At 40.2% G+C, this 27,199-nt stretch overlaps 1 protein-coding gene across 1 annotated transcript in view; it reads right to left on the bottom strand.

Moving 5' to 3' along the window:
- Positions 1 to 27,199, bottom strand: part of fbxl17 (F-box and leucine-rich repeat protein 17) — a 204,570-nt gene that overhangs the window by 42,731 nt on the left and 134,640 nt on the right. The window contains exon 9 of the mRNA XM_018675016.2: positions 19,336 to 19,412. Coding sequence (XP_018530532.1) covers positions 19,336 to 19,412 — 77 coding nt within the window. The remainder of the gene's footprint in view (positions 1 to 19,335; positions 19,413 to 27,199) is intronic.

Here is a 27,199-nt window from a genome sequence, read left to right as displayed (position 1 = left end):
CATCGGAGAAAAATCTCCTTGATATTTAGGAATTGATCGAGGAAACTAGTAGCAGCTGAGTCCACTGTGGTTCTCACACTGGAGGAAAAGGCTGACGGCAAATGGTGCTATGAGTGTTAACATATGCGCTTTTGTGACTTCTGAAGGTCAACCAAGCAAAAAATAATAATAATAAGACATGAACTTGAGGATACAGGGGGAAATTCTGTTATTTTAAAATGCCAATGGGTAAGTAAGACTGATATATATATATATATGCTATATATATAGCGGTCTACCCTGGTTGCTAGAAAGAATGTGATGTTGTCTTCAGTTGAAGAATGATAGAACGTGATCTTCTTTGCCAGACATCATATCAATGCAATTATCACCCGTAAGTACGTTAGTTGGTGGATATTGTTAAGGTGCATCGGATTTGATCACCAGACATTTGTACAGTCTGTGTGCAAAGTGTAAAAATGTTAGCTGGAAGTTAGCTTCAAACTGACACACTGACTGCATGTGTGGGCCAATTTCTCTTCTTTTTCCTCGTGAAACAATTTCATGAGGCGAATTATAAGCACTTTTTTTCACTTGCAGCTACTTGTGCCCAGTCATGGCTCTCCATTGAGTTTATATGCAACTCGTCACCTGTAAAATTCACCTCATATTCTGTCTGAACACACCATTAGTAGTAGCCTCCAATGAGCTACAAAGGAACAGGATTTGTTGAGATGAGCGGGATGAGTTGAAAGATACAGAGCCTCATAAGAGGGTGTTTGAAATCAAACGGGTATGCCAAGTCAGTTGATAATTTTACAAGTAAGCATCTGGCTCTGAAAAAGTGATATGGCTTTAAAATCTTTGGTGTTGTAGTGGATTTTACTATATGTATTGTCCAAACTATTTATGGAACTGAGCTCTGAAGAACTCCAGAGAAGTGTTCATTAGAATTTGACTTTGGATACTCCCAACACTGAATCATCTGAGTCGTTTCAGCGTTTGTGTTTCTGTCTCAGAGCACATGTGCAAACACCCAAATGACATGCATGCTCATGCATACACACACAGAGAACTTGCCACGCTGCCTCTACTCGGAGCATATGGTGGATATTTAATATATTTTCCGAATGTCAGTGGAGCCTGTTCACAAGTGTCACCACCAAATCCCTGCTGGGATTTAATGAAAAAAAAGAATGAGGCAAATGAAACCAAATGCAGAGCTCACTCAGATACTAAACAACTCCTGATCCTGAGAGTATTAAGGGAAACAAGTCTGCAAGAGGTGGTAAAAAATACATGTAAGGAAATGTTGATATGAGCAACAAATGTGAATTAAGTAGAGCCTTTTTCCTTATTGCCAGGCACTTCACTGCGTGGGTACACACACACACACATACACATGTGTCCCTTTGCATGCATATAACATGAACACTCCATTCATTAAGTCTCCAATTTCTCCAGCCACAAGAAACATTTCAATAAAGTCTCTTAATTAACATGCACACCGATTAGAATGTCATGTTTCAGAATGGGCAGCAATCTGTCTTCCTGTCACTCCTTCACACACTCACACACATGCACACACGCCTCCCAGCCAGTGACTTAATGGCTTTTTTCACCTGCACTTAGCAATGGACTACAGCCTGTGAATAATAAGTGGGGAAGAAAGAGTAAAAACAGGAGAGGGGGAGACAGAGTAGGAGTGAGAGTGAGAATGAGATGTATTTCATGGTTTGACTGTCAATGTAAATGCCATATTCTATTGAGCATTTCATATTTCTGCCCCTATTTCCCCTAATTCTACTTTATTGATGCATGCACTGGGAGTATTCTCTCTGCAAACAGCCAAGACTGATATTAATGGATGTTGCCTACGTACTGCAGCCCTACTTTATAATTGACTGAACAGTGATGAAAAATGGAGGCAGACACTGAAAACTCCATTACAACCTTTCTGACTTAACAATAGAGGCAGAAACACAACCCACTTACAATGTATTTTCTCTATACACAATACAGTCGGCTTCACCCCACTCCAATACAACATAATGCATTTGGTCTGGCTACATTTAAGGCTGCTGAAGAAAGAAAGACTGTGTGCATCTGTGTTTTTGTGAGTACGTATGTCTACACTCACTGTATTAGCCAGAAACCAAGGCCACTCAGATAGCCCTGATTGTACTCAGAGGAGTGGAGAAATAGGTGTCGATAAAAATGTGTCTTATGCCACTATGGAGACGTGTTTGCTGCATTCCAATGGGGCTACTTTGTTGAGCACCTGCGGCACAGTGCAGTCATACAGAGTGGAGAGACGCTCAAAACAATCGGTGGGCCCTTGGGTCTCACAAACATAGTCTTTAGAGACAAAATAGGAAAACACACATCCACAATTACAGCTAAGAAATGCAGTTTCATTGTCATTAGTGCTAGAAATACACTGCTGCAGCACATCTGTGCTCATGTGTGGCTCTGTGACTATTCGTGAATTTCCATGTATTTCTCAAATGTTACAGCTGCAAACATAGGACAGTGTTTTAATGCAAGAGCTACACTTTCCATCCCATAAACTGTGTTGAGACTGCAGAAGGAATAAAAAAAATCAACTATGTCATAGCCTATAACCAAACAATAAACAGAAAAACACAGAACTAATGTTTACCTGAGCTCCCCAGGGCACATCTATTGGCGTGAGGCAGGATCCCAACTGCCATTTTGGTGAGGTTATAGCTGCATGAGCCTGTGTATCTGTGTGGGTGTGTGTTTATGTAAAATCCCCCATGAGGTAAAATGTAGACTAATAAGAAGTAATAAAGGTAATGTTGACCTTGTAATAGCTGGTTTCCTGCCAACCCGAGGACCTGAAAAGGCTGTCTTTGTGTGATACAAGGTGCTATTTAGGCAGATCATTTCAAGGGTTAACTAAACCAAAACCAAAGAGGACCTTTCTGTATCAAAACAGTTACTGACTGAAGTCACTGACTGGTACGTGAATCACATGCTCAGTAAGATATGCTATTATGTTTAGGTCAGATCTGCTGTGTGCATGGTTGAGTAGCATTTGCACAAAAGTTCCTACAGTTTCTTCAGACCTACAGTTACTATGCTGTTTGAGTGTCACGCCTTTATGTAATCACTGGTTCACATGATTTTAATGTGAACTAGTGTTGTTACATTTTAGGACTGACTGCACTGCACAGCCATGCAATCACAGAAAACAAACAAACAAAATATCCACTAATAAATTACACAGTACAGACACAGTACCGGAATTTTACTGGCACTATTTACCACAATGCTGTTTACTATTTTAAAAAGTTGTGTCAACAGTAGTGTGCAGTGACAACAAATAAGAACATCAGAGCAGTCTGGTGGAACAAAAAACTTGAGAGTTGTGAATATTAATAATCCACATAATGGTGAACGGATGCTCTGTAACTACCCACTTGTGGTTTCTCACTTCATCTTCTGGTGTGTCTGAATGATGCATCAGGAGAATTAATACTGTATTTCTTATGTTCAAATCATTAGTGATTCCATATACTGCGGTTCAATGTCCTTTGCTAATGAATGGTGTTTTGTGATTTACTGCTAACAAAAACCTTTGCTCACGTAAGACATGGGGAATAGAGTAATGTCAAAGGTATGCCATATTTTGAATGACGTAGAAAAGAAGGGGACATGAGGGTGACATCTGGTGGGTGACCAACTCCTTCAGCACTATAAGGAATCTTGTTTTGTCAAGTCTTGTGAGCTGGTATCTTATTGTTTACTTTTTTCCCCCAAGAGGAAAACAGGGAAGAAAAATATTAAGTAAATGTCTATAATGTTAGGGGCAGTTGGTTGGTTGGTAAGTTGGTAACAGCTTTTAACATACTTAATCGCTCAATAGTTAGTACAAGCAAAAGCAGGCAGGTAACAGTCCATTTTTAGAGCTGAATGGCAACATTATCTAAGAACTTTAGGATTTGTACAGCAGAAACCTCGGCGTTAACCTTATGAACTTCAGACAAAACTTATTAACTCAAAAAGCCACAGTAATTCACTAGATATTGCATACCAGTAATTACTGGCAATAAGAGAATTTGAGGAATGGTCAGGTGTTACAGGTCAACACAAAACACACAAGCATATTAGCGGCATAAAATAAAGCTTGGCTGTTTGGACTGGAGGCTGCATGGTAGCGAAGCAGAAAGGCAAGGTCGAACTGCACTGTGATTTTTTGCTAAAGGTTACACGCCTCTGCGGGACAATACAGCAGATGAATATTCTATCTGCAGAGGTAGGCAGCCTTGAAGCAGTGAACTCCAGCAGCAGAAATGTTCAAACACAATTCATTGTTTGCTCTCTCGAGCACACCTTTTCATGCTTCATCTGATTCTACTGCGGCGTCTCTGTGGGCCCAATGCCACAGAGCCTCACCATAAGCTTTGAATGGCCTTGAAGGTAGAAAGAAAAAGGGTTGGATCTACATATCCCCCTAATGCTCTCCACATTACATTCCTGTTTAGGTTAAAACATGTGGATGTAGGTTTTTATTAAAATTCCACATGCAGACTTATTGTTATAGTCCATTATTGTATATCTGTATAAATGTATATATGCAAGTGGTGATGTCACTGTATTGCTGAACTTTCTTACTTGAAACTTACCTTAAACTTGATTTTATAAAATTATATTTAAGATTTTCCAGAATTACTCTTGAACTTGTACAGAGAGAAGATGCACAACAAATACCAGCAGACGCACACACATGCATATACACAAAACAATGTTAAAAAGATTCACAGACATTGCTAAAAATGGTCCAACATTAAAAGTGGCATGAAATGATCAAGTCTCAAAATGCTTTGTAATTAATTTTATTTAAGCCAATGACTTGTTCTTTGGCTACATTATGATGGATGTTTGTCAGTTGGTACTTAATGGATAGCTATTTGTGCTAAATAAATGCAAAATAATATGTTTTAGGAAGAAGATTTTGGCATTTCATTGGGAATGGATCCACTCATGTACAACTAATTTTGTTGAAGGTTTTTTTTGTTTTGTTTTTTTCCCCATTAAAACAGTGTGTGTTTCTTTGTCATACACAAACACAGACACAAGGATGAGAGAGGCCAACCACCTGTTCATCTTGAAATAAGGCAGCTGCTCTCAGTTCTCTAATAATCAATGATTACTCCAAATCCTAAAATCCTCACACCAGTAACACACACACACACACAAAATATTCACACATGATACAGAGTGACAAAGAGACCTGCAGTTGTACATGTGTCTTGTCACAGTATAGCTTTGCTTCAACTTAATATACAGTACTTACGCACTCACTCCTTATTCAGCTTAACCTGCTCTATTGTGCCTTTTTTTCTTTCACTCCACACCGCAAACATTGACAATAAGCATCTAAAGCCACACACACACACACACACACACACACACACACACACACACACACACACAACCAAACACACTCACAAATGACACTCGGATACATGAGCAGAAAACACAAACAGGCCTCCCAAGTGTCTCTTTCCTCCGTCTGGGTGTCAGGCATATAATTGAGGGCTTACAATGTGCTCCCCTTCTGCTAAGCCTTGCTATCTATCGGGCCACACACTGTTCTCACAAACTGCCCTCCACTGGTACACATCTGATTAGGGCTGCTCTGTAAATGAAGCTTTACGGGACAGACTGATAACAGAAGGAGAGAAGATGGGAGGAGGAGAGGGGGAAAAGAAAGATTACAATATGTAAAGAGGTGGCGAGGCGTGGACAGCCTTGAGTACCAAACAAGAGCACCAAGAGTGGGAGGAATGTGATGATACAATGAAGCAGAGACACATCCATTCAGTAACCATTCGCTGACCAAGTGACCAGGTGAGATATTTTGAGATTGACAGGACTGACATCTCTATCTTTAAGAATGGCTCCCAGCATTCATAGCTGAACCAGTAATGATTTACATTAATTTTCACTTCAGTTTAGATTGGCCTTGACTAGTCAGAAATACAAAGTCCTTCAAGTCGGCATATTGAAAGGGGGTATATTCTATATCTTGAAGCAATATTTCATTCTGATGGAGTATTTTAAAATTTCAATTAACTGTGAATGAATTCACATATAATCTATTTTATATGACCGCCAGGAACTGAATTAATCACATTTCACCTTTTTCATTTATTACCTGTACTCACAAAATAGTGCTAGTCAACTGGTCGCCTTAAGATATTTCAAAAAGTCCCTTTGATTTGTTTTGAGCAATTAATTGAAAACAATATTAATTGAATGTATAAGGAATGTATGTGCCTTGAGATATTTTCGCCGAAAAAGAGTTGCTCCAACTTTGACCAATTTCATGTTCATAATTCACATTTAAAAATCAGTAGCCCTAATGTAGGTCATACCATGTCTGGCAAATGTGCAAATTCTAACACTGGATGCAATTTTTTTTACAAGAGCTTCCAAAACAACTCTCAAATGATTCAAGTATTGAGGAAGGATATGCATGCTACGAAAACAAGCTCTATGTCTTTTACTAGGGAGAATTATGGCTTTAAGGTGGGGGTGACAACCTCACTGCCAGTCACACAATCTCATGCAGATCCTCCATGTTATACAAAACACACTCATGGTGAATGAAGCACATATGCTGTGTTGCAGTAAATCACGGTTGTGCCAAGACTGCAACTCCCTGCTGCCTTTTATGTTTAAAGAGCAGCAATTTATACATGCCTTTTATCATATAATCATGTACATGCACACAAAAATACATGCTGCAAGTGTAATGGCAGGGGTTTCTTTCTGCTTTATCAGTGTCATTGATCAAATGATGAGGAGGAATATCCAGCACCCTGTGTGACACTGTGGCTCTTTGCCAGAGCTGTCACAAGCTAAGCTGTATGAAAATGCGCGATACATTGTGTATTATGGCCATCCCCTGTCAACTGACTAATGTACAGTACTTTTGTGAAGCAATGGCGTAGCAACAGGAAAGGGCATCATATGGACAGAGAGGATAAAAGCAATGAAACTGAAGAAGTTAAAGAAACTGAGTTCAAGAGCCAATGAAAAGTGAGGAGTGAGAAAAGAAGACAAAAGATGATATTAGGAATCCAAATGAAAAGTGACCTTTAAGAACAAATAGATTTTGCATTTAGATATTCCAGTAACCTTCCTGTAAGCAGAAGAATCCTACAGAGATAAAAATGGGGATCTTCTCTCAGACAGCGGCCACCAAGGTGGAGTAAACCATGGCAACGATGGGAGGTAAATGACAGGTCAAAGGTCAGAGCCAGCAGGAGGAAATGACATCAGCAGGAAGTATGAATAAACAGTGGGGTATAATCATCCAATACAAGCACTGACCTTGCAAGGGATTAGCAGTGGCATTATCTCTCAAATATACAGATGTAGAAAAAATGAGAGAGTGGGTGACCTTCCAGAAAGAAAGTTTGTAATTTCAAGTTTATGTTTGACTGCAAAGAAGACACATAATGTATTCTACGATATACTTTAAAGCATGTTGCTATTAATTTAGGGCTGATTGCTATTTCATTACTAATTTCAAAGTTAACTGTTTAAACTGGAAAAAGCAATTAAGTCTCATTATTATATTATCAAATTACTATTACTATTTTTAGACTCTTTGTTATCTTGTAGTGAACTGAAATTCTACATTTTTTTCATTCAAAGTTTTGCACATTTTTCATGTTAACAATTTCTTTAATGATAAAAAAATCCATGCTGATTTTTGAGCCTGAGTTGCTGAATGTTTCCTGGATGTGAAGAAACACCTGTAACTGTCTCCTGATCACCCATTAGTAGGCTTGTTGGTCTATCTTGCTTTGTTTTCACAGCTGTTTCGATGCTACGCATGGTTGTGAGATTAATATTAGTCGAGTAATCATTAGCTAATATACTGGCAAGCTCCGTACAAAGACATTAAAAAGACAGTGTGGAAAAAAACACTGCTAAAGAAGCAGTTAGTTCATGCATAGTTCTTTAGAGATTATAAGAAAAAGGCAACTGTCGGGAAAGCTTATAAAATAAACCATTCTTGAAGCCTCATAAGTTAGGAAGAACTCGCAAATGAACAGCATGCCCTACAGCAAAAAGAGCCCCTGGCATTCTAGTAGAATTACATGCTGCCTCTTCTTTGTGCCTTTTTAAAAAGCTAAGAGTAAAGTATCGTTCCAAAACAGCTACACTGAATGTTTAGTTACATGTTGGACTTTGACTGACTTTAGACTACCGTGGTTTTATTAATCGCAGAACCTTTCATATTATGAATCTACAAGTCAGATAAAGGTAAGATTTGAGAAAACCACCAGAGGCTTTTTGTGATTACCAGCTGGATACTGATTTGAGAGGTATCTGAAGATCAAAAGAGTGCAATTATGTGCAACGTTTTCATGTTGTTAATATGACGTTAGTCACACATGCTGTTGACATTTCTAGCAGTAATATATAATCTAAACTACATTATCTAAATGGTCTTGGCTCACTCATTTGCACTGCAGAACTTGTAAGGTATACCTAGTCACCTGTATCCCAGCACAGTTCAGCAGTAGAATGATAGCATGCTTGAAGCTGTTATTCTGTTGGTTGGTCTGTAGTAAACACACACATTGTTCACAGCATGGAAAAGGATCTTAACCTGTAACCAGACACCCCCCCTTTTATGTAAATAATGTACTCAAAAGTACATAGTCATAATCCTGTTCTCTTTTCTTTAATCTTCATAGCCAAATCTGAACCAAGTCTTTGTCAACAGCTGTTGCATTAATATTCACCAACAGAATCAGGAGACTTAGAGCTTTCGAATCCTGTTTAATTTGTCAAGGTTGTGTTAAGATTGTGTTTGGCACAAACCAAAACATATATAAAAAAGTTCTACCAAGGCCAAAGTGACCCAGGGATGGGATGGTATATCTTAAAGAATACAACACTACATTAGCATTATTTTCACGTCATCTGCTTTTTACATTGTGAGGATAAATTAGTGTAGTTTGGCTCTGCTATAATACTTTGTAGTATGTAGTTCAGTAGTGCCTTGTGGCATTTGGGTAATATGATGTCTGAAAAGTCATGAAAATATCAAATCAATACAAAAATGTAAAGATGAAACTAATAAAAGTAGACCAGCAGTGGCAATATTGGATGGAAAAGTAATAAAAAGTTCTCATGTACAGTAAATGAGCATCTCCCTGAAGGGCTCAGTTAAACATTATCAAAGTGAGCCAGAGCTAACTATAGAAGCCACAGCAGGGTGCTTTAACTATTAAACACTCCCAAATCTGGCCACCAACACATATCAACACCCACATAACCTCCAGGACAGCTCCATTCACACCTGAGAAAGATGAGGAGGAGGGAAGATGAGGAAAGAGGGACAGAGCAAGACAGTGAGGGAGACGGAGGGAGGAGGCAAGGCAATGCACAAGAAAATAAAATGAGATAACCACAGAGAGGAAGACAAGACTCTGAGTCATTATAGCGACACTGAGCATTTTACACCTGTCCACGAGCTGTATCAGTGCTACTATGAGGCCAAGGCACAGTATATGTGATGTTTTCTCTGGAGGAATACTTGTCATAGCCAGACCACACACACACACATACACACAATGGAACTAATAAGAAAAATAAGAAAATGCAATGTCTCACTTCTATAAACAAAAAACCTTATAGCCAGCAATAACAGGGATATCTTCTACACACTTACACAGCTTGGTGTTATTGAGTCCCACGGGCACACTTAAAGCATGCTGTTATTAGGAACTACAGGGCTCAGATGATGGTGGTGGAGAAAGAGAAAGAGGAAAAGACGAGGAAGACTGAGTGAGAGACAAGAGAGACAGAACAAATGGACCGTTCATATCAAAGCTTCATAAACACACATGGGGCCTTTTGTTGCTAAAGCTACCTCTATCTAGAACAGAAACGTTATTGTCATCTAGCCGCTCATAGATACATGATTACATCCTACACCATAAACACACACACCTCCGTACACAGGGACACATACATCTGTGTACACAGAGCCAAATACACATATTTACATATAAATCAATATATAAACACATACACCAAAGTCATTTTAATCCTTCTCCTCCGTGGACTTAAGCCTAAAATAGCAGGGGCTTAAACTTTTTTTCCCCAAAAGTTATGGCAAAGTGTGTGTGCCGAAATTTGATAGTGTGAGTGAAGGAAGATATTAGCATGAGCTCAAAAGTGCATCTATAATATGTGTGTACTGCCTGTGTGATTGTGTTTGCATCTGAGTGTGTAAATGCAAACGGGACTTGCCTGGCTGTAATCCCCGAAGCAAGGGTGTATGCGTGTCTTAGTGGATGAGAGAGGGAGAGAGAGAGAGAGAGAGAGCTAGTGTGCAAGTGTGTTTGTGTGTGACCAGTAAGATGGTAGACAGCGTAAGCCCCAGCCTTCACAGCTTAAGCCCCCCTCACTTTTCTCCCCCATAAGGCAAACAGTGGATAGACCACAGGGCTTAGCTGGAGAAAGAGGAGGAGAGGACAATATATGGAAACTAATTCAATTTCAGCCTCTTTGCGCTGCTCCCCAATCTGCAAATACCACTGAAGGCTGATGTAAGGAAATGGAAATCTTGACTTTATATACTCTACTACACTATGAAGAATCTGTAGATTGGAACCCTATGGAAGTGTACTTACGCACTTGAGCGGCAGTCTTCCAGTTAAATGCCCTCCCCCTGCGGAGGTTCAAGTCCAGCCGCTCAAGCTGTTTCTGCTCCCTCCTTACCCGTCACCCTCTCAATTTTCCTGTATATCATCTGATGAACTTTCCAAACGTGTAAATGGTGGGAGAACGGTCATCCTTACTTACTCTCCACAGAAAGGCTGTTTTCATGAGTTTCCATGGCTGAAGCCAAAGGCGAACCTTTTCCTCTGATAGAAACATTCTTCACTTACTTTTAGGGTTTCACTTATTGCATTTGTTGAACTTTGCAGTTTGAAGAACATATGAACCAGTTGGCAAAAAAGGAAACAAGTGTGTTTTGTGCACTGTATATCTCAGTTAAATTATGATGATAAGGCTAGACCATTGGTCAGTAAATCTAAAACTGTTTTGATTACCAACTGATTGCTTCAGCCACTCTTTAAGAAACATTCTGTAGTATAATTTTGTTGAGGGGATTCACTGCTTTTCTCTGCTTTACACAAGGAAACCAAGGCGCTTTTTCTTTTCACTTTGTCCCAACAATTCAGACTAAGTGATTAATTGATGCTTCAAGAAAATAACTGGTAGACTCATGCTAGTTGCAGCCTTTGATAATACAGAGTAAATATCAGCACCCAATGCTGCAGCTTCCAGGTGGTCTGCCAGTAGTACTGAAGTCCAGCTCTGAGCTTGATGTAATGTTGGTTGTTTTCCCTGCGGCTCAGGAACTCTCATTGATTTGCAGAGATAATAACCCACTTTATGAGTCTTTGCCCTCACTGTGTCCAGTAGCTTCCTGCAACATATGTTACTCTCTCCCTCTCCCTGTTCCACCATCTCTCTCCTTCCCCTCAAGGAGAAAACACACACCGCTTATGAATTTTCCTAGTATGTGCTGTTTCTGTGTACTACTGCTCCATTGGTTTTTAGGGTCACGGCGTGATATGGAAAAGGGTCATGGGAGTTGGCCTATGGGCTTGGCTACCTCCGCTTCCATTGTTTCACACTTAATGGAATTGATGTCAGGAGGATCTCGCCTGGGTGGTTCTCCTGTCAAGTTGTGTTGTGATGGTTACACTCTTCAACATTTAGGTTGCAAGGTGAATAAAAAGGGACCAAAGACCTCAAAGATTTATCCCAGTAATACGCTGATATTCACTGACCACTGTGCAACAGTATTTTTTTCTTCCTCTTAAGGAAGATAAACAGTGATAAAATCACTGACTCACTTATGTTTCTCCATAGAAACATAAAAACTCCACCTTGTTTTAACCAGAATGTGTTTGTTAATTTGTCAGCAGCATTACACAAAAAGTACTGAACTGATCTGCACTGAACTTGACGGAGGGATGGTGCATGGGCCAAGAACAAACCCATTAAAAATTGATATGGAACTGATTAAAAGGACAGACCCTGGACAAGATAGATAGATCACTTTCCTTAACATTGCAAGATGGGCCTTTTTTGGGGGGACATTTTCAACATATTTATGTTGTTGACATGACTATGAGTTTGTACAGTTTTGTGCAGCTACAGATAATAAATCAGATGTGGTACTTTCCTTTTTTCTTTTAAGTTTTTATTACAAGAGCTAGACAAACGTGTAGGATTGTTTGGCCTTGGAAAAGCTATGCGCGCTACTGTGTGCTGTTCTAGTTTCTCAATAAATTAATAAATAAATGTTGCACAGTAAACAGTAGTTGCACTGTTCTTTAAATTGCTTTCAAAATACTTATGTCAGTATCTACATGACAAAGAACAGCAACAACAGGTATACACACACACCCACAGTCACAGTGGTGATACAGACGGACAAAGATTGTCTATTGACTTGCTCCCCTTAGCAGCCCACATAAATCTGCTGTACTGCTCTGCGCATTTTAATCGACTGCTTTTAGAGTTACATTATTTACCTACTGAATGCCAGACAGAGAGGAGCAAACAAGCTATTACATTATCTAAGTTTACATCACATTATGTTTCACAGCACTTAGACTGTATGGTGGTGAATAACTGCTAAGTAAAGAAACAAGATGGGGGGGCAAATGCGAGAAGAGAGAAGAGAAATAGAGATGTGAAAAAGGAAGAAAGCTTCAACCATTTACATTTTAACCATATCACCACAAGGTTTGATCATGCCTCATGTAAATGCGATAACTGATCGCCTTGCTTAAGTCCTCCTCACTGTTCTTTATTGCAGTGACTCCAATATTGTGTGACATTTTAAAATGGCACTATGTCATACAGCCATCGCTTGCAAGACAGTGGTATCATGTGGAACGGGATTGACATGTGCATCAATCCCACAAATAGCACAGAATAATAAAAAAGTGAATGCTGGCTTAAGGTTAAAACTCTTGAGCTTTGAATATACCGTAATGGCCTCATCATATTGTATATGGGAGCATAACACACACATGTCATTTTCATTGTCAGTAAGGTAGTTACCGTGCTGTTTCAGCTGCTTTTATGCTAAGTAACCTCACTGTGTAAAAAGCACTATGATACTCTGGGGACTATGTGTGTGTCAAAATTTCGCCAACAGCAAGTAAGACCTGTTAAAGTATACACAAGCTCACACAAAGGCATGTAAACAAGCACGGAGTCACACAAACACACACACACACACACACACACACACACACAGTGAACAGTGATCAGTGAACACACATATACAGCAATACTTCATTCTTAAGGTTCTGCTCAAGGGGAGGGGCAGGGAAGCCCCATCTATCAACGTTCAGTACATTTAGAGTAAAGCACCTCAGATAAAAGCAAGAGCTGAAAGATGGATGGAAAGAGGGATGAGAGGGGAAAAGAGAGGAGGAAGGGGTTTGTTCTTGGAACAGGGTTCATAGCAGGGGAAAAAAAGAGGAAAAATGGGAGAAAAATGTAGATGCGATGCATGTTAATTATGTGAGTGCTGTGAAGGGGATGAACAAATAAGAGAATAAGACGAATGAAAATTGAATGACAACAATAATCTCACAAGCTGACAGATGGGTAAATACAGATGGACATAACAATGAAATGCACAATTTGAGTAGCTCAGTCCCTCTTATACAACAACACAACACAATCACAACAGTCTGGACGATGGGCTGTCATTGTCAAGATTCCCATTTCAAATATTTTAAGTATAACAAGAGTCACCTGATGATTCAGCTATACTATAGGATTATGTTATGTTAATTTATCTTCTATCTATTTATTTTTGCACTTTTTAAAATTCATTTAGTTATTGGTATTGCAGATGCCTTTAAATGATAAAATACCCATTAGCCTCAGTTGCCGTTGCTATGGAGAAACCACCAGTTCAAAGTGCAAATCAGTGCTGTAGCAAGTCCAAAACACTTCAACTGGGAACTATACACTGAGCCATGAATACAGGACTTATCCAAAATTGACATAGAAATTGATGGTAAGCTGAACTGCTGAATGTATTATTAGGTTTCCCACAATTCTTAGCTTAGGTTTGTTTCCATTCGCTGTCAACAACACACACAACAGACTTTCTTGTTTGAAAGTGCTCATATTCTGCACTGATGATTCAACCAAGAGAATTTCACGACCACCTAAGACTTGAAAGTGCTCAAAATGCCAGTCACCTAATGTTGTGTATACAAAAAGTAAATGGGACTCTGACTTTCATCACTCTGGAAAGCCTGAAATAATTCCTCCCACTTCGCAACTGAGACCAAAGCTGTTCCTTTTCTTCCCTCTCGCTCATACAGTTTCCCACAGGTGTCTCACTCGATCTTGTATTCGCACAGATGTACACAGGAGGCCGTGACTGACAAGGTAAGGGACCACGGGGAGGCGTGTGGGTGAAAGAGGAGAATTACCATATGTAAAGAACGGAGGTGCCAAGGTCTCTCTTTTTGTCTTCAGATAAAGCGAATGGGCTACAAGGGACAAGATAAGCGCAGGTAGCTACACACCAATGCAGTGCAGAAACACAAATGGTCGCATGTGAAAGCAAAACACACACACATATAAGAACAAAAGGTGCAAGAGTGAGAGGAGACAAGAAGGTATCACTGTCTATCCAGGTGTGTTGAAGATACAGTATGGGCCACTACCTGCATATGGGTCGGTCACTGAGGATGACAGTGGTGGTGTAGAGATCTGATTAGCACTGGGAGAGAAGTGGAGAACGTTTTCCCATCAGGATCAGCTTTCAAACCCATCTTATAGTGGTACTTCTATTTCTGCAAGTAATGGGCAGCCTGAGACCCTGCAGTCCACATGCCTATGGGAATAATGACCTTAGGTGGTCGTCTTTTTCTATTTTCTTATACATGTGTGAACAGTTATAAAAAAGAAGGGGCAAATGTCTCTCATGACTTTTAAGTATCTGCGTCACTTCATAGTGAGTCACCTCATGGAATCTAGCCAGTTACGGAAAGAGGAGACAAGGATGTATTATTTTTAAATGTTATTTGCTTTATCAATACTTCCTTAACATTATCTCAAAGCACTTCAATTGACCTCTCTATCTCATGAACTTAGGAGAGGCCTGTTTTTCTTTATTTTCTTTAAGAAGGGACAGCAGTGACATGCTTGGGAGTTTAGATTTTTTTTTTTTCTTCAAAATCCACAACACAGACAATCTGTTCCCAGACCCCAACATCACAACTACACACCACATTTAAATATAAAATTACTAAATGTGTTGGAAAGTCTCGGCAGCCCTCGAAGCCTGCAAGTGGCAGTGATAAGTGGGCACTCTGTAGATTAGGGGTTCTTAAACAAAGGGTCAGGGCTTGTAATTGCTCAAAGGCCTGCAGCTGGAGGGTTCCTATATGAAGAGATGAGTTGTATTATCTAAATAAGCCCTGGTCCCACGGTAATGCTAAATGGTTTCCATATGGTTTCCCTGTTTCTGGAGTCCAAGAATTACAGAGAGCTCCTGGTGTCTGATTAGATATGGGTATACTTTATGCACTGTTTCTGGATACCCTTGACCACACTCCTGTAGAATCAATAGTTATAGAAATATCAATAATTGAGATATTAAATGTCAAGCAGGTTATTTTTGTAAATTAAATGAGCCATGCCTTAAAACAAACTAATTGTTGTAGTTTATTTGTCTTAAAAATTGTTGTTTTTTTCACTTTTTATTCTCTTTAATACACTTAAAATGTCCTCCTCTTTCGATGATTTTGTTTCATGACCACACTGATGATATGTGAGTATGCACGTGACATTGTGTGTGTGGCAGATGTTAGTAGCTTTTGAAAATGTCAGTGAGACAAACAAAAAAGCCTGCAAAGTAAGAGAAGGCCATGTGCACAAAAAGGATTACGTAGCAAAAAGAATACAGAGAGGTGAATGAAAGACAGAGGAAATCAGGGCTGGAATGCTTTTAGAGCTTTAACAAAATCTTCAGTAGCGTGACCATTATCTATCATCAATTATATGTTACAGGTGTGAAAAACCAACAGTTACTGAAATGCATAAATCTCATGAAATATGTGAATCAAAGAAACCAGGTGTTTAACAAGTCTCTACACTTCTTTGATTACAACCAAAATGTTATTAAGATAATTACTTTTCCTGTTCTTTGAGGAATAAGAAAGAAGTCTGGGAAGTTTTCTTTTTTTTTTCCACAGCACTAATAGGGCTTTCAGTAAGATCATTACGGCAAAAAAGCTCTATCCTCGCTTTTTCCATTTGTTTCCTCTGCTTCACAAATAATCTCTAAAACCATCTGCACTGGGAGTAAAATTACATGTTGCCTAGCTCTCTCTTTCTGTCATCTAAACCTGTCTTTATGTCTCTCTGTCTGTCCTCAAAGCTTCTATAAAATCACACAGGAAGCAAACGCTGGGAGGAAAAAACAGAACACTCAAACGTAAGAGGCTTGTGGACATCTCAAATGCACTCAGAGAGGCCATTAATAAAAATAATTAGCGCAGGAGATGGGCGGAAAAAAAAAACGGAGGCCGGCTTGGCAGATGTAAAATCTCATTTCTGTTATTTAATTTATCAGAGACTGAAGCAGGAAATCCACCAATCATTTTGTTAGAGCAGAGCTCCTACAACAAGCATCTCTGTCCTGGGAGGACATACGCATACACACACACATATATAAATACACACAGACCCCATCATCAGCCAAAGAGGGCCAGAGGGGTCATTAGTGAAGGAAGAAGATCAGATATCACCAATTCATCTTGGTCAAAATGATTAGAGAGACACACAGAAAGAGAGGGATATATAAGGGGGTGGTTGTGTGCGTTCCAGGTTTAATGTACTATTGTGATCTTGGAGTCATTAATCAAACACCAGTAGATGCACGCCCACATAATGTTTCACACACACGCACACACACTTAAGGTTCAGGTTCAGAGAGGTCAAGGTGATTATTGTCACTGTAACTCACAGAAGTTGGCAGCAAACTGCAGCTCATGTTGGAGAACAACCATTCAAGTCTCCACTCTGCGGCAACACGTGACATAATCACTACTTCCTTAGGGAAACCTTGGGCAATTAACACATGGCATCAAACCTTTTTTTTTTCCAAATCTGCTGTCACTACTTAGTAAAACTACTAAAGAAAAGGCAAAATAGTGGAGATTTACTGAAGGGGGGAAAGATGAAGGACAGTCCCCTCAAAGTTTATAGAAGTCAGCTACATCAGAAAAGTAGCCAACACTTGGAGCTGTAAATTGCTGACTGCAGTGCCTTTATAAGTACAAAATCTGATTCAGACAGATATAATGATGCAGCTTGCAGTGAATCTGAATGGGTCAGCACCATACATATACGTAGAAGCCTGAATACCTCATTCCAAGATGTTGCCTTGTTCAAAAAGGTTGCTCACTGTGTGCACATGAGGCTTCTGTGGGCTTGCACATTGAGAACTTTTATGGTTCTTCTATGCTGAACAACTTTTATTGGACCAAATGCTCATCATATAAATAGTCATTTTAGGGGGTTAGTGACACTCATCATGATCTCCACAATAGCATAGTCACTACACTAAAAATCACCTCACAGCCCAGGGTTTCCTCAGGGCTCCATGACTCTCCTCCTAAGCTGGGTTCAATACTCTTCATACACTACTACTACTTTTGATGCACAGGTTTATATCTTACTGATGATTCATTTTACAGACATTTAACCACAACCATTGCCAAACACAGCAGAAACAAGAGAGAAAGAAAGCAAGCATAGCATTTCTATAAAATGTGAATGAATGTTTGCTGGAGCAAACCAACATGTGGGTTTAGCCACACCATACATCAGTGCCTGTATAGAAAGGGTATAATACAGCATCATACACGTCAAGATAATCTGTGCATCCAAATATTATACAACACTTCCATGAGCTTTACAGGCCCACAAAAAAGAAAAACATTTCCTGGCCAAACCTAAGCTCTCTAAGCTCTTAAGCAAACACCATGGGACTAACAAGCAGAAGGCTTGTTTGTCTCTTGTCTCAGTAGTCCCTTTGTGCAATTTTCAATAGGCTAATCATTCAGACGACAAGAAGTTAAAAAACAAACGACTGAAGCAATATGGTCTGACACAGAAAACGGGCACCCAGCCCAACTTTAAAAAGCACAGGCTACTGACTTTCTTAAGTTCAAAAATAAAACAAAATGACATTAACTAGCCAACTTACAAAAACTCCATGGGACAAACAAGCAGAAGGCCTGTGTGTCATTTGTGCTATTCTGAAAAGGCAATTTATTCACACAATGAGTTAACAAAATATAAAAGCAAGAAAAAAAACAGGCACAAACCATTTCTATTAAAACAAAAGTAAAATTAAATTCTGACAGTCAAACTCAAGCAAACATGATTCATCCTAGTTAGAGCTTTGTTTTGGCCACAATGTGGATTGTTGGGTGCTTTGATTGAAAAATATGATTGGACCAAAAAATGCGAGAAAAAAGAACTTCAGATTGTGTCATACTGAGTACCTCTTGAAAAAAGTAGGCACCCAACACAGTCGGTACCTCTCATTTATGGAGCTCCCAGGGTACACACCTGCACAAACAAATGAACACGCACCTTCACACACACACACACACAAACACACACACACACACAATGGCAGTGCATCAACTAAACAGACCAACACTCTGCCACACAAGGAATCAAATAATTCATGCAAGCAGTGTTTGTCAGCATCGCGCTCCTGATGCTTCAGTACTGAAGTACTCCAACTGTGTATTGTACTGTAGCTGATAAAAGACTCAAATATTCTGCAAAACATATGGCAGAATGGAATCAAGCAGAGAAGCGAGGTAGTGTAAACAAAATAAAAAGGGAAGACTGTGCTAGAGGGATGTAGAGACGTTCTGTCTGTATGCTGGGAAGGAAAACGCCTTGTACATCTCCTGTCAGACAATACAAACACCTCTAATCCACAAACACAAGCAAACGCATAGAAATCCTCCTGCTAAGTTAGCAGTACAGTATGAACATCTATGAAATGCACAGAGGAGATCCAGCTAACATTACTTAATTCTGTGTGAAACTTTTCAATAATATTTTTACTGTTTGCAAGTCTCGTAAGGGGCGAGTCATAAAAATCAAATGAGTCCTGAATCATGGTAGTGACTGTGGGTAATAATGGTTTGCGATAATAATGTTGGAGTTTGACTGCAACAAAGGGACAGTGATTGAAAAGTATCCTACCGTGGTCTGTGATTTTACAAGACACAAGATAGAGCTCCTTCAGACTCCTCCCCTCCTTGGCGATGATTTCCACACACCTACAGAGAGACACAGAGAAAGAGCAAATGTTTAAAGAATCACCTGCAACGTCTGTGTCCTGTATCTTGCATTTCACTTTTGCTTGGGGGAAATTTTGATCTGTCTGAAAAACACTAAAGTGTATAAACACACACTGCAGCTCTCTTCCTCTTTACCTCTCTCTGTCTTAAACACACACACACACACACACACACACACGCACATACATATACATGCACATGCGGAATTATTCCACAGTAGAGGTTAAACAGTACAGCTGCAGGGTCATAACTGTTCACATATTCTGCCTCTGCTTCTTTTAACACACACATTAATAATTAAACACCTGATCTGATTAAAAAAGCATGCACTAACACAGCAGGAGTGTATGTGTGTATTTGTGCGTGCAAGCGCGGGCACTGACACCCACATATACGGTGAGCTTGCTCACTTCAAAGAGGGATATCTGCATTCAGCCCCAGTGCCTGAGCCCAGAGGACCTACAGAGTGTGCGTGCCTGTGCGTGCATGCATGTGCGTGTGTGTGTGTGTGTGTGTGTGTGTGTGTGTGTGTGTGTGGGAGAGAGAGCGAGAGTATACACTAGGGAAGGCCAAGGGGAAGATCAGAGTATCTGTATCAAATGATTCTCTTTAAATGCCTCTAATGAGAGGAGTGTGTGCAACAACTAGATTTTGATCAACGCATTTGACCTATTAACCTTCAGGAGAAAATGTTTTGATCTTTATGCTGGTGTTCTATCATGAATATTTATGACACAAAAACACAAGCTTACACACACTCACACACACACACACACACACTGTATGGCTCCACATCACGTTAAAAGTGATGTTGAGCTGTCTGCTGTCATTGAGCTTCACGTCAAAGTGAAACAGGGAACAATATTGAGGTATTTGTGCTGTCTCAGAACTCGCACTGTGCTCATATGCTTTCATGCAATGTGACTGCCAACTGAGGTTATTCTGAAATGCATTGCTCACATTCACTCACCACTTGGCTGGCTTATTTCAACACAGACCAAGCGTAATGTGTGAAGACTTGTTGGGTAGAATATGAGCTCCTTTCATGTTTTTTATGCCACTTCCTCACTATCGAGCAAACAGCAGTGAGAACAGAATGCAGATCAACGGGGGAATTCGGCGCAACGAAACTTTTGAGCCTCTCGATCACAGCGTGATTCATAAGCTGGCGTGTTTTCACTTCTGGTTTCATTTAAGGTGATGCTATTCGTGGTTGTCGCTTAATGTGTGACATATCGCACTGTGGGTTCAAGGAGGAAAGACAAGTTAAAATGTGTGTCATATTTCTTAAATCCTTATTTCTGAGTGGAGCCAAAGCTGTTAAAATGTGCACTGGTCTATCTGCTTTAGTTCACTGGGCTGCATCTTCATATTCCACCTTTTCTATTACATTTCAGTTGCATTGAGCCTTCGAGCCTCTCCATGTTGTTCTCTTCCTACTTTTTCCATTCTCCCTTCCCATCCTCTCCCTGTTTATTTTTCTTTTTCCCACCAAATCTTACATCACCCTTCTTCCTTTTCCAACACTCTTTTTCTCCCTCTCGCTCTCTGAGGCCCACTCTAAGATGTGGTCCAGAAAAACTCCAAACTTAGGACTAGAAAAAGACCTGTTGCAGTTGGTCATTGCTGACCCAACCTTGTACTGTGGCCAGACTTAGATTAGAGTCTGTTATCATGCTGTGCGTCTTGGGGCTACGGCGTTGGTGCTGCTAATGAATGAATGCAGTGGGAAGAGTCGCTGAAGAAACAGATAAAAAAGAAAGCAGCAATTCAGGGATGCAGTGATGAAGGCCAAGGCAGAGTGTATCCACTGGGAGCTTGTTACACTGTGCCCGGGTCCCCAGGGTCAGAGCAAAAGCAATTAGATTAGACATCAATGAATCAGGGAGGGAGAGGGGAGAGATGGAAAGCGACTACAGCAGGAAACAAGAGTGAGCAGAAATCTCTATACAGTAGATCGAGGTTGAACAGAGACAGAGGGGGTGCATCATGGGAGACTGACAGAGCTAAGGAAGGGAAAGTAGGGGAAAGTGAGAGAAAGAAGAAAGAATGAGAGCCCATTAATAAGGCTGGAGTGAGGTGAAAGGAGAGGATGTGAAAGGAGATAGCAGAGGAGACAAGGGAGGACGGAGCAGAGGTGTGGGATGTGATGGCTAAGACGTGGTTCCAGCCACATGAAAGGCCTTCAAGAAGCAACAAGCTCCCACCCACCTCCACCCAAACCCCACAAGGCTCAGCTGACATGAATTAGTGATCTGCTCGCTTTCAATAATGTACAGAGCCTGTGACAAAAGCCCCAGTTGGACGCTTTGTGCATACTAAACATTTAGATAGAGGCAATGCTGTGGGAGATAATGTTGAGAGAGGGTGTTTGAGCTGGAGAAGCTGCTGCTGGTGTTAAAAAAGGGAGGAAACACCACTAAAAGGGTAGGATGAAGAGGAGAAAGAGAAAGAAAATGCTTTTTAGAGACTTTGTTGAAAGAAAAAAAAATATTTTAAGAGAATGGTGGAGAAGATAAGGTGAGCAGAAAAATGGATGGAGGAGGATGAAGACGGGATGATGCAGCTGATGGAGGTATGTGGGATGGAGGATTAGAGAAAGAGATGGGATAGGAGGAGGGACTGATGAAGTGACAAAGGGAAAACGTGTAGGATCGTGATGATGTGGATACCAAACGATATGGCAGGAATAGAAATATATGTATATAGAAATATAGAGGAAAAAAACTGAGAGGAGAAAACAGTGGACTGGAGAGATGATGGAAATGTGTCTGAAAATGTGAGAATAGCAAATCAAGAGTGAAAAAAGGAGTTGATGAACAGTGCATCAGTGAAGAGAGGATAAGTGGAGGAGAGGAAGCAGACAGTGAAAGATGACACAAATGAAGGGTAAGTTGAGGGGGAGGTTAATGAGGATGATTTTGAACAATAACAGAAAAATGAGAAAGATGAAGAAGTGCAACACGTAAATGACGATGACAAGTGAATAAGGCCAGAAAGTCAAGCAAGTTGTCTCTGCTACCACAGCGGGCCAGAAAGATACTCTTAAGAATATTATAGATACATAAAAAAGTCAAGAGAAAGCATTTTGTTATAGTTATGTAGCTAGATAATGTACAGCTGAGGGCCACCTTTTCCAATAAAATGACAATAAAACAGTTTCCATGACAACTAAGAGACTGCATGTTTAAGCAATTAGTGTGACCAGCAGGCAGGGGGAGGGAGAAAGAAGGACCAAGGGAGCGAGCCTCATCAGGGGTCAGTGTGTGTGTTTGGCTCACTGTCATCCACGCTGTCGGCACAAACAGCTGGAGGTAAATAATAAAACTGTCGCTCCTCCCTCTATCTCACCCTTACAGTCGCACACAAACAAAATCAAACTTTGGTTTGGTTCTCGGCGTGGCTGGGATTTGGGGGAATTTCTCATCCTTAAACACAAACTCATACACACATTTTCTATCTAAATTGAATTACTGGACTCACACAACTGGACCTCGAGGACTTTGCTTAACCCTGAAACATCTTTTATATTTAATTCTATTTTCTTGCCAGCCAGCTAATGCCTCCTGCCAAAGAATTTAGCCTTGTTCGACTCGCTCCACGGATAAGAGGCTGAATCACAGTAAAAGGAAAAAAAGAGGTGGCCCTAACTGATACAATGCACCCTTCAACTTGAAAGAGAGGAAAGGTTTGTTACTCCATTACTAAGCTAATATTCTGTACTCATAATAGTAAGTAACAATTTAATAATCTCTGGAAAAACAACTTAAAGAGCCAGATGCAGCTATATTTTTCATATCATCAGGAGAAAAACAAGCACTAAATTGTGTTGCTTACTTAATTGCTCTTCCCTTGGAGTTTTTAAGTAGAAAACTCAATTATGTTACTCTGAAACCATGGTAACTACATCACCGCTCATTTATCTTGTGATTAACCAAAGCATTTTCCTGGGTCTTCACATGTAAATGAGGCACAAAGGTATGATGAGCTTAAATGGGGATTACGGAGGAAATGTCACTGACTGAAGAGCCTGGATGCTTTTTTAAACATCCATTTTTATTTCCTGGAATTAAATTTGCTCTCAGACCATATTTGCCCAACTTCTGCTCAACACCATTGCAAAGCTACATACAGTATATTAGCTCACTGAAAATTATTTAAAGGTTTTACATACTATGGTGGACTCATTACTACTCATTTCTAAAAAGCTGCAAATAAAATGAACTTAGCCCATCTTATTAAAATGTTATTTATATGCACTAAATAGCATCATTGTAAAGATTTCTTTTTTTCAATGACTCTGAGAAGCTCCTGAATAATAAACAGAAAATGGCAGACCTGCATTATCAGAGGGATAAAGTAATATCTGTACTACACTGAAGGTTAGGGAAATGGACTTTCAAGTCAAGGCCAAGGCAGTGAAGTAGGTTTGTCTTCACCTTCATTCTCACAGCAAGGAGGTCAAGTGAGTCATCATCGCCTCTGAAAAATAAGAAAGCTTTTCAAAAATCACTCTGTATAACTTCTGTAATATGGCCACTTATAAGGCCTTGACCAGTGATTGAAACATGAAAGGAAAAAAAGAGGATTAGCACTTAGAAAATCGTTGACCAAACAGCAGAATACTGCGTCTGTCTGAGCTTTGGCGTGTGTGTGTGTGTGTGTGTGTGTGTGTGTGTGTGTGTGTGTGTGTGCGCACGCACGTCTGTACACTCGTCATACAACCAGAGGTTAAACCTTGACAAAGCCTACTGATCAGCCCTTAATCCCAGCTCACTGTTTGATCAAACTTAATCTCTACTATGAGCTTCTTGCCATGGTCATACAGTAAATTAAGAAACTTTAATTCTCATTTAGGATTTATGCTGTGCTCTGTATGCTAATTACTGTCATTTTCAGTTTCAGTTTCTTTTTTCTTTTTTGTTGTTGTTGTTATTTTGTATTTTCAACTGGCATTCTGTTAAAATTTTCAAATAATCAAAATGCAAGAATAATCTCAATAGTAGTTATACCCACTGACAGACATTGATTAGAATATACCATGTATTAATTCATGTGCAGTGTTGATTCAACCCCTTATTCCTCATCACAAAACTTCAATGATATTGCAAGCCTAACACACATCTACTGGTTTCTAATTTGCTAATTACTATCATTAAAGACTCCTCTGTAGAATATGGGGGTTTTCAAACATACAAGTCCAACCACCATAATGAGCAATGTCCACATACAGAAACTGGAACAACTCTACATTGAGACTCAACAAGGAGATGTGGAACGAGAAAGGAGGGACAAAAGGGACTGAAGGACAACCTAGCGTTTGTGTGTTGTTTGTGCTTGTGTGCATGTGTCTCTCAGAGGTGAAGCTAATCTTCTTTTATGCAACACAGCCAGAGGTATCCAAGCAGACAGGCAGCAAGAGGAAGAATAGTAACAATACTTGAGAGAGACGGAGGACCATATTTATCACAAAGACTGCAGACAGTCTTGCAGCCAAACAACATGTGTAGCTGCTTCTCTTTAGCTAGCCTATCACAATGGAGCAGGAACAAAGACGCTGCTGGGAGAATGGCTGTAGGTAGGTACACTAGCACGGTGCCGACCAACACAAGGCCTCGTCTCATCCCGCTCCTCACACAGCCCAGAATTACACGGCTGTCTAGCCACACAAAAGAAGCAGGGAAATAGAAATGGATGATTTTCGAGAGAAGAGGGTGAACAGGAAAGAAAGTAAGCATGAAATGTATGAAGAAAAGCAGTTGAAGGTCTAGGGAGAGGTTGAAAACATAAAAGAAGGAGAGGGGAGGAGGCAGCAGTGGTGACAGACGAGACTTCAGACTTCCATGGCTGTCTTTAGACTTAATGAAATGGAAGGGCGGAGCAGCAAAGAGGAGGAGAGCATAGCAAGACGGCGGGTTTATACTTCTGTAGAGAATGCTCTTAGCAAAATGATTCTTGCTGTAAATTTTCTTTATATCACCCATAAATCCATACACAAGTGTAAGGAAGCAGAGTTCTGCTTCCTCAGACGATGTGCAACACTGAGTTTCTGGAATCCTCTGGACAAAAAAAAAAAAACACTTTAAGGCTTTTTTCATTGGGCTAATATAAATGGATATAAAAATATCCAATACCTCAAAAGAGCCCTTCAGTAAGCAAATACTTCATACTGAGGAAAAGCAACAATCTTAAAATTAAGCAATACTTTTTATTGATTAAGAGGGAGCATGTTCATTGCTTTTCAAATTGCTGACCCTTTGATAATATGTGTAGACCTGGGCTATTGTTGTGTTGCTTATTTCGGGTATAACTAGCATTTTGAGATTGGTTTCACTGTAAAATATGTATAAAATGATGAGTAAATGCATTACAACTAACAATGCACCTCAAAGAACATTCACACATTTAAAAAATCTTCACCATACTTTTGTAGCTCCTGAAATGTAACCATGACAGAGAGTTCACAGACATATCCCATTTGTGTTTATTGTTATGATATAATTATAAATCCAGCAGCCAAGGCTGTAAGATACACTTTTTATCTCTATCTGTTTGAGCATTTGTGTGTGTGTGTGTGTGTGTGTGTGTGTGTGTGTGTGTGTGTGTGTGTGTGCGTGTGTGTGTGTGTGTGTTCCAGCCGCCTGAATCAGGGTCTGCTTCAGCAATTAGGGCCTGGATGATTTCCCAGGCTAGCCTGCCATACCCCACCGCTCAAATGAGAATCACATTCCTATTGTGTTCCACCACCGTTAATCATGTTTTCAAACGACTCTGCAAAACGGCAGGGCATTCCAGCAGCTTGTCATCGGCCTGCTCAAAAATGTGCCGATGGGGTCATAACTGGAGCCATAAATGCCCATCATCCTCAGATTTCCTGTCCAACCTGTGCTTTTTTTGTTTGTCTGGGAAAATAGAGGCAAGCACCGAATGAGCACACTTTTAAGGCCCACTAACAGAAAGCAGAAACGCAGAGGCCCCTTCGACGTGCCATTGTCTCCTCTCATCCTTAGTCAAGGTGTGGTTCTTTGAATGCTTGAAGCATTTTCTCTGGCTGTAATTGCAGGATAACACACTTGTAGTACTCCACTAAATAGAAAAAGTTCCAATATAGAGTCAGCAGGAGTCCTACTCTGAGCAAATGGTCATTTGGTAGTTCTAAAGGTATATACATTAAATAATACTGAGTTCAAAAGTGCATTAGACTTCTGAAGGTATTTTGATATTAATTCAACTGTAAACCTGTGGCTGTTATGACATACAATATCAGCCAACACTCTCAACATCTCCAAAAACAAGTGTCACTCACACACCAGTCGATTTGTCCATCAAACACCAGAGGGAAAAGCCAACTAAGCACTTTGTGAGGTTAAGTGGCAGTTATTCACTTGAAGCTCATCCAAATGGACAGCCTGTTGCCTTGCCAACACTGACGGGCCTCCGTGATGCACATGCACAAACAGCATTTTAAAGCAGCTTCTCAGTTTCCAGCGGAAACCAAACTGGCCTGACATCACTCAGACAGCATGGATCTCTGATAGTTCTTCACTCTGCCTCCGCGGTTCCTTCCTCAAGTTGCACCTAAGCAGTTTCCCCCCTGAGGACATGCAAGCGAGATACTCACCTGTAAATGAACGACTGGGTTCTGTAAAGCAATGGCCATGCCCCTATCTGCCTCCACGGTCAGCCCACTGCAGCCACAACACAATAAATAACTCAGGAGAAGATGAGCACTGCCCCGTGGCAGATGGAGATAACACTTATGGCCT

The sequence above is a fragment of the Lates calcarifer genome, linkage group LG13, assembly GCF_001640805.2.
Source record: "Lates calcarifer isolate ASB-BC8 linkage group LG13, TLL_Latcal_v3, whole genome shotgun sequence".
NCBI lineage: Eukaryota > Metazoa > Chordata > Actinopteri > Centropomidae > Lates > Lates calcarifer.
This window is presented reverse-complemented; position numbering and strand designations above follow the sequence as displayed.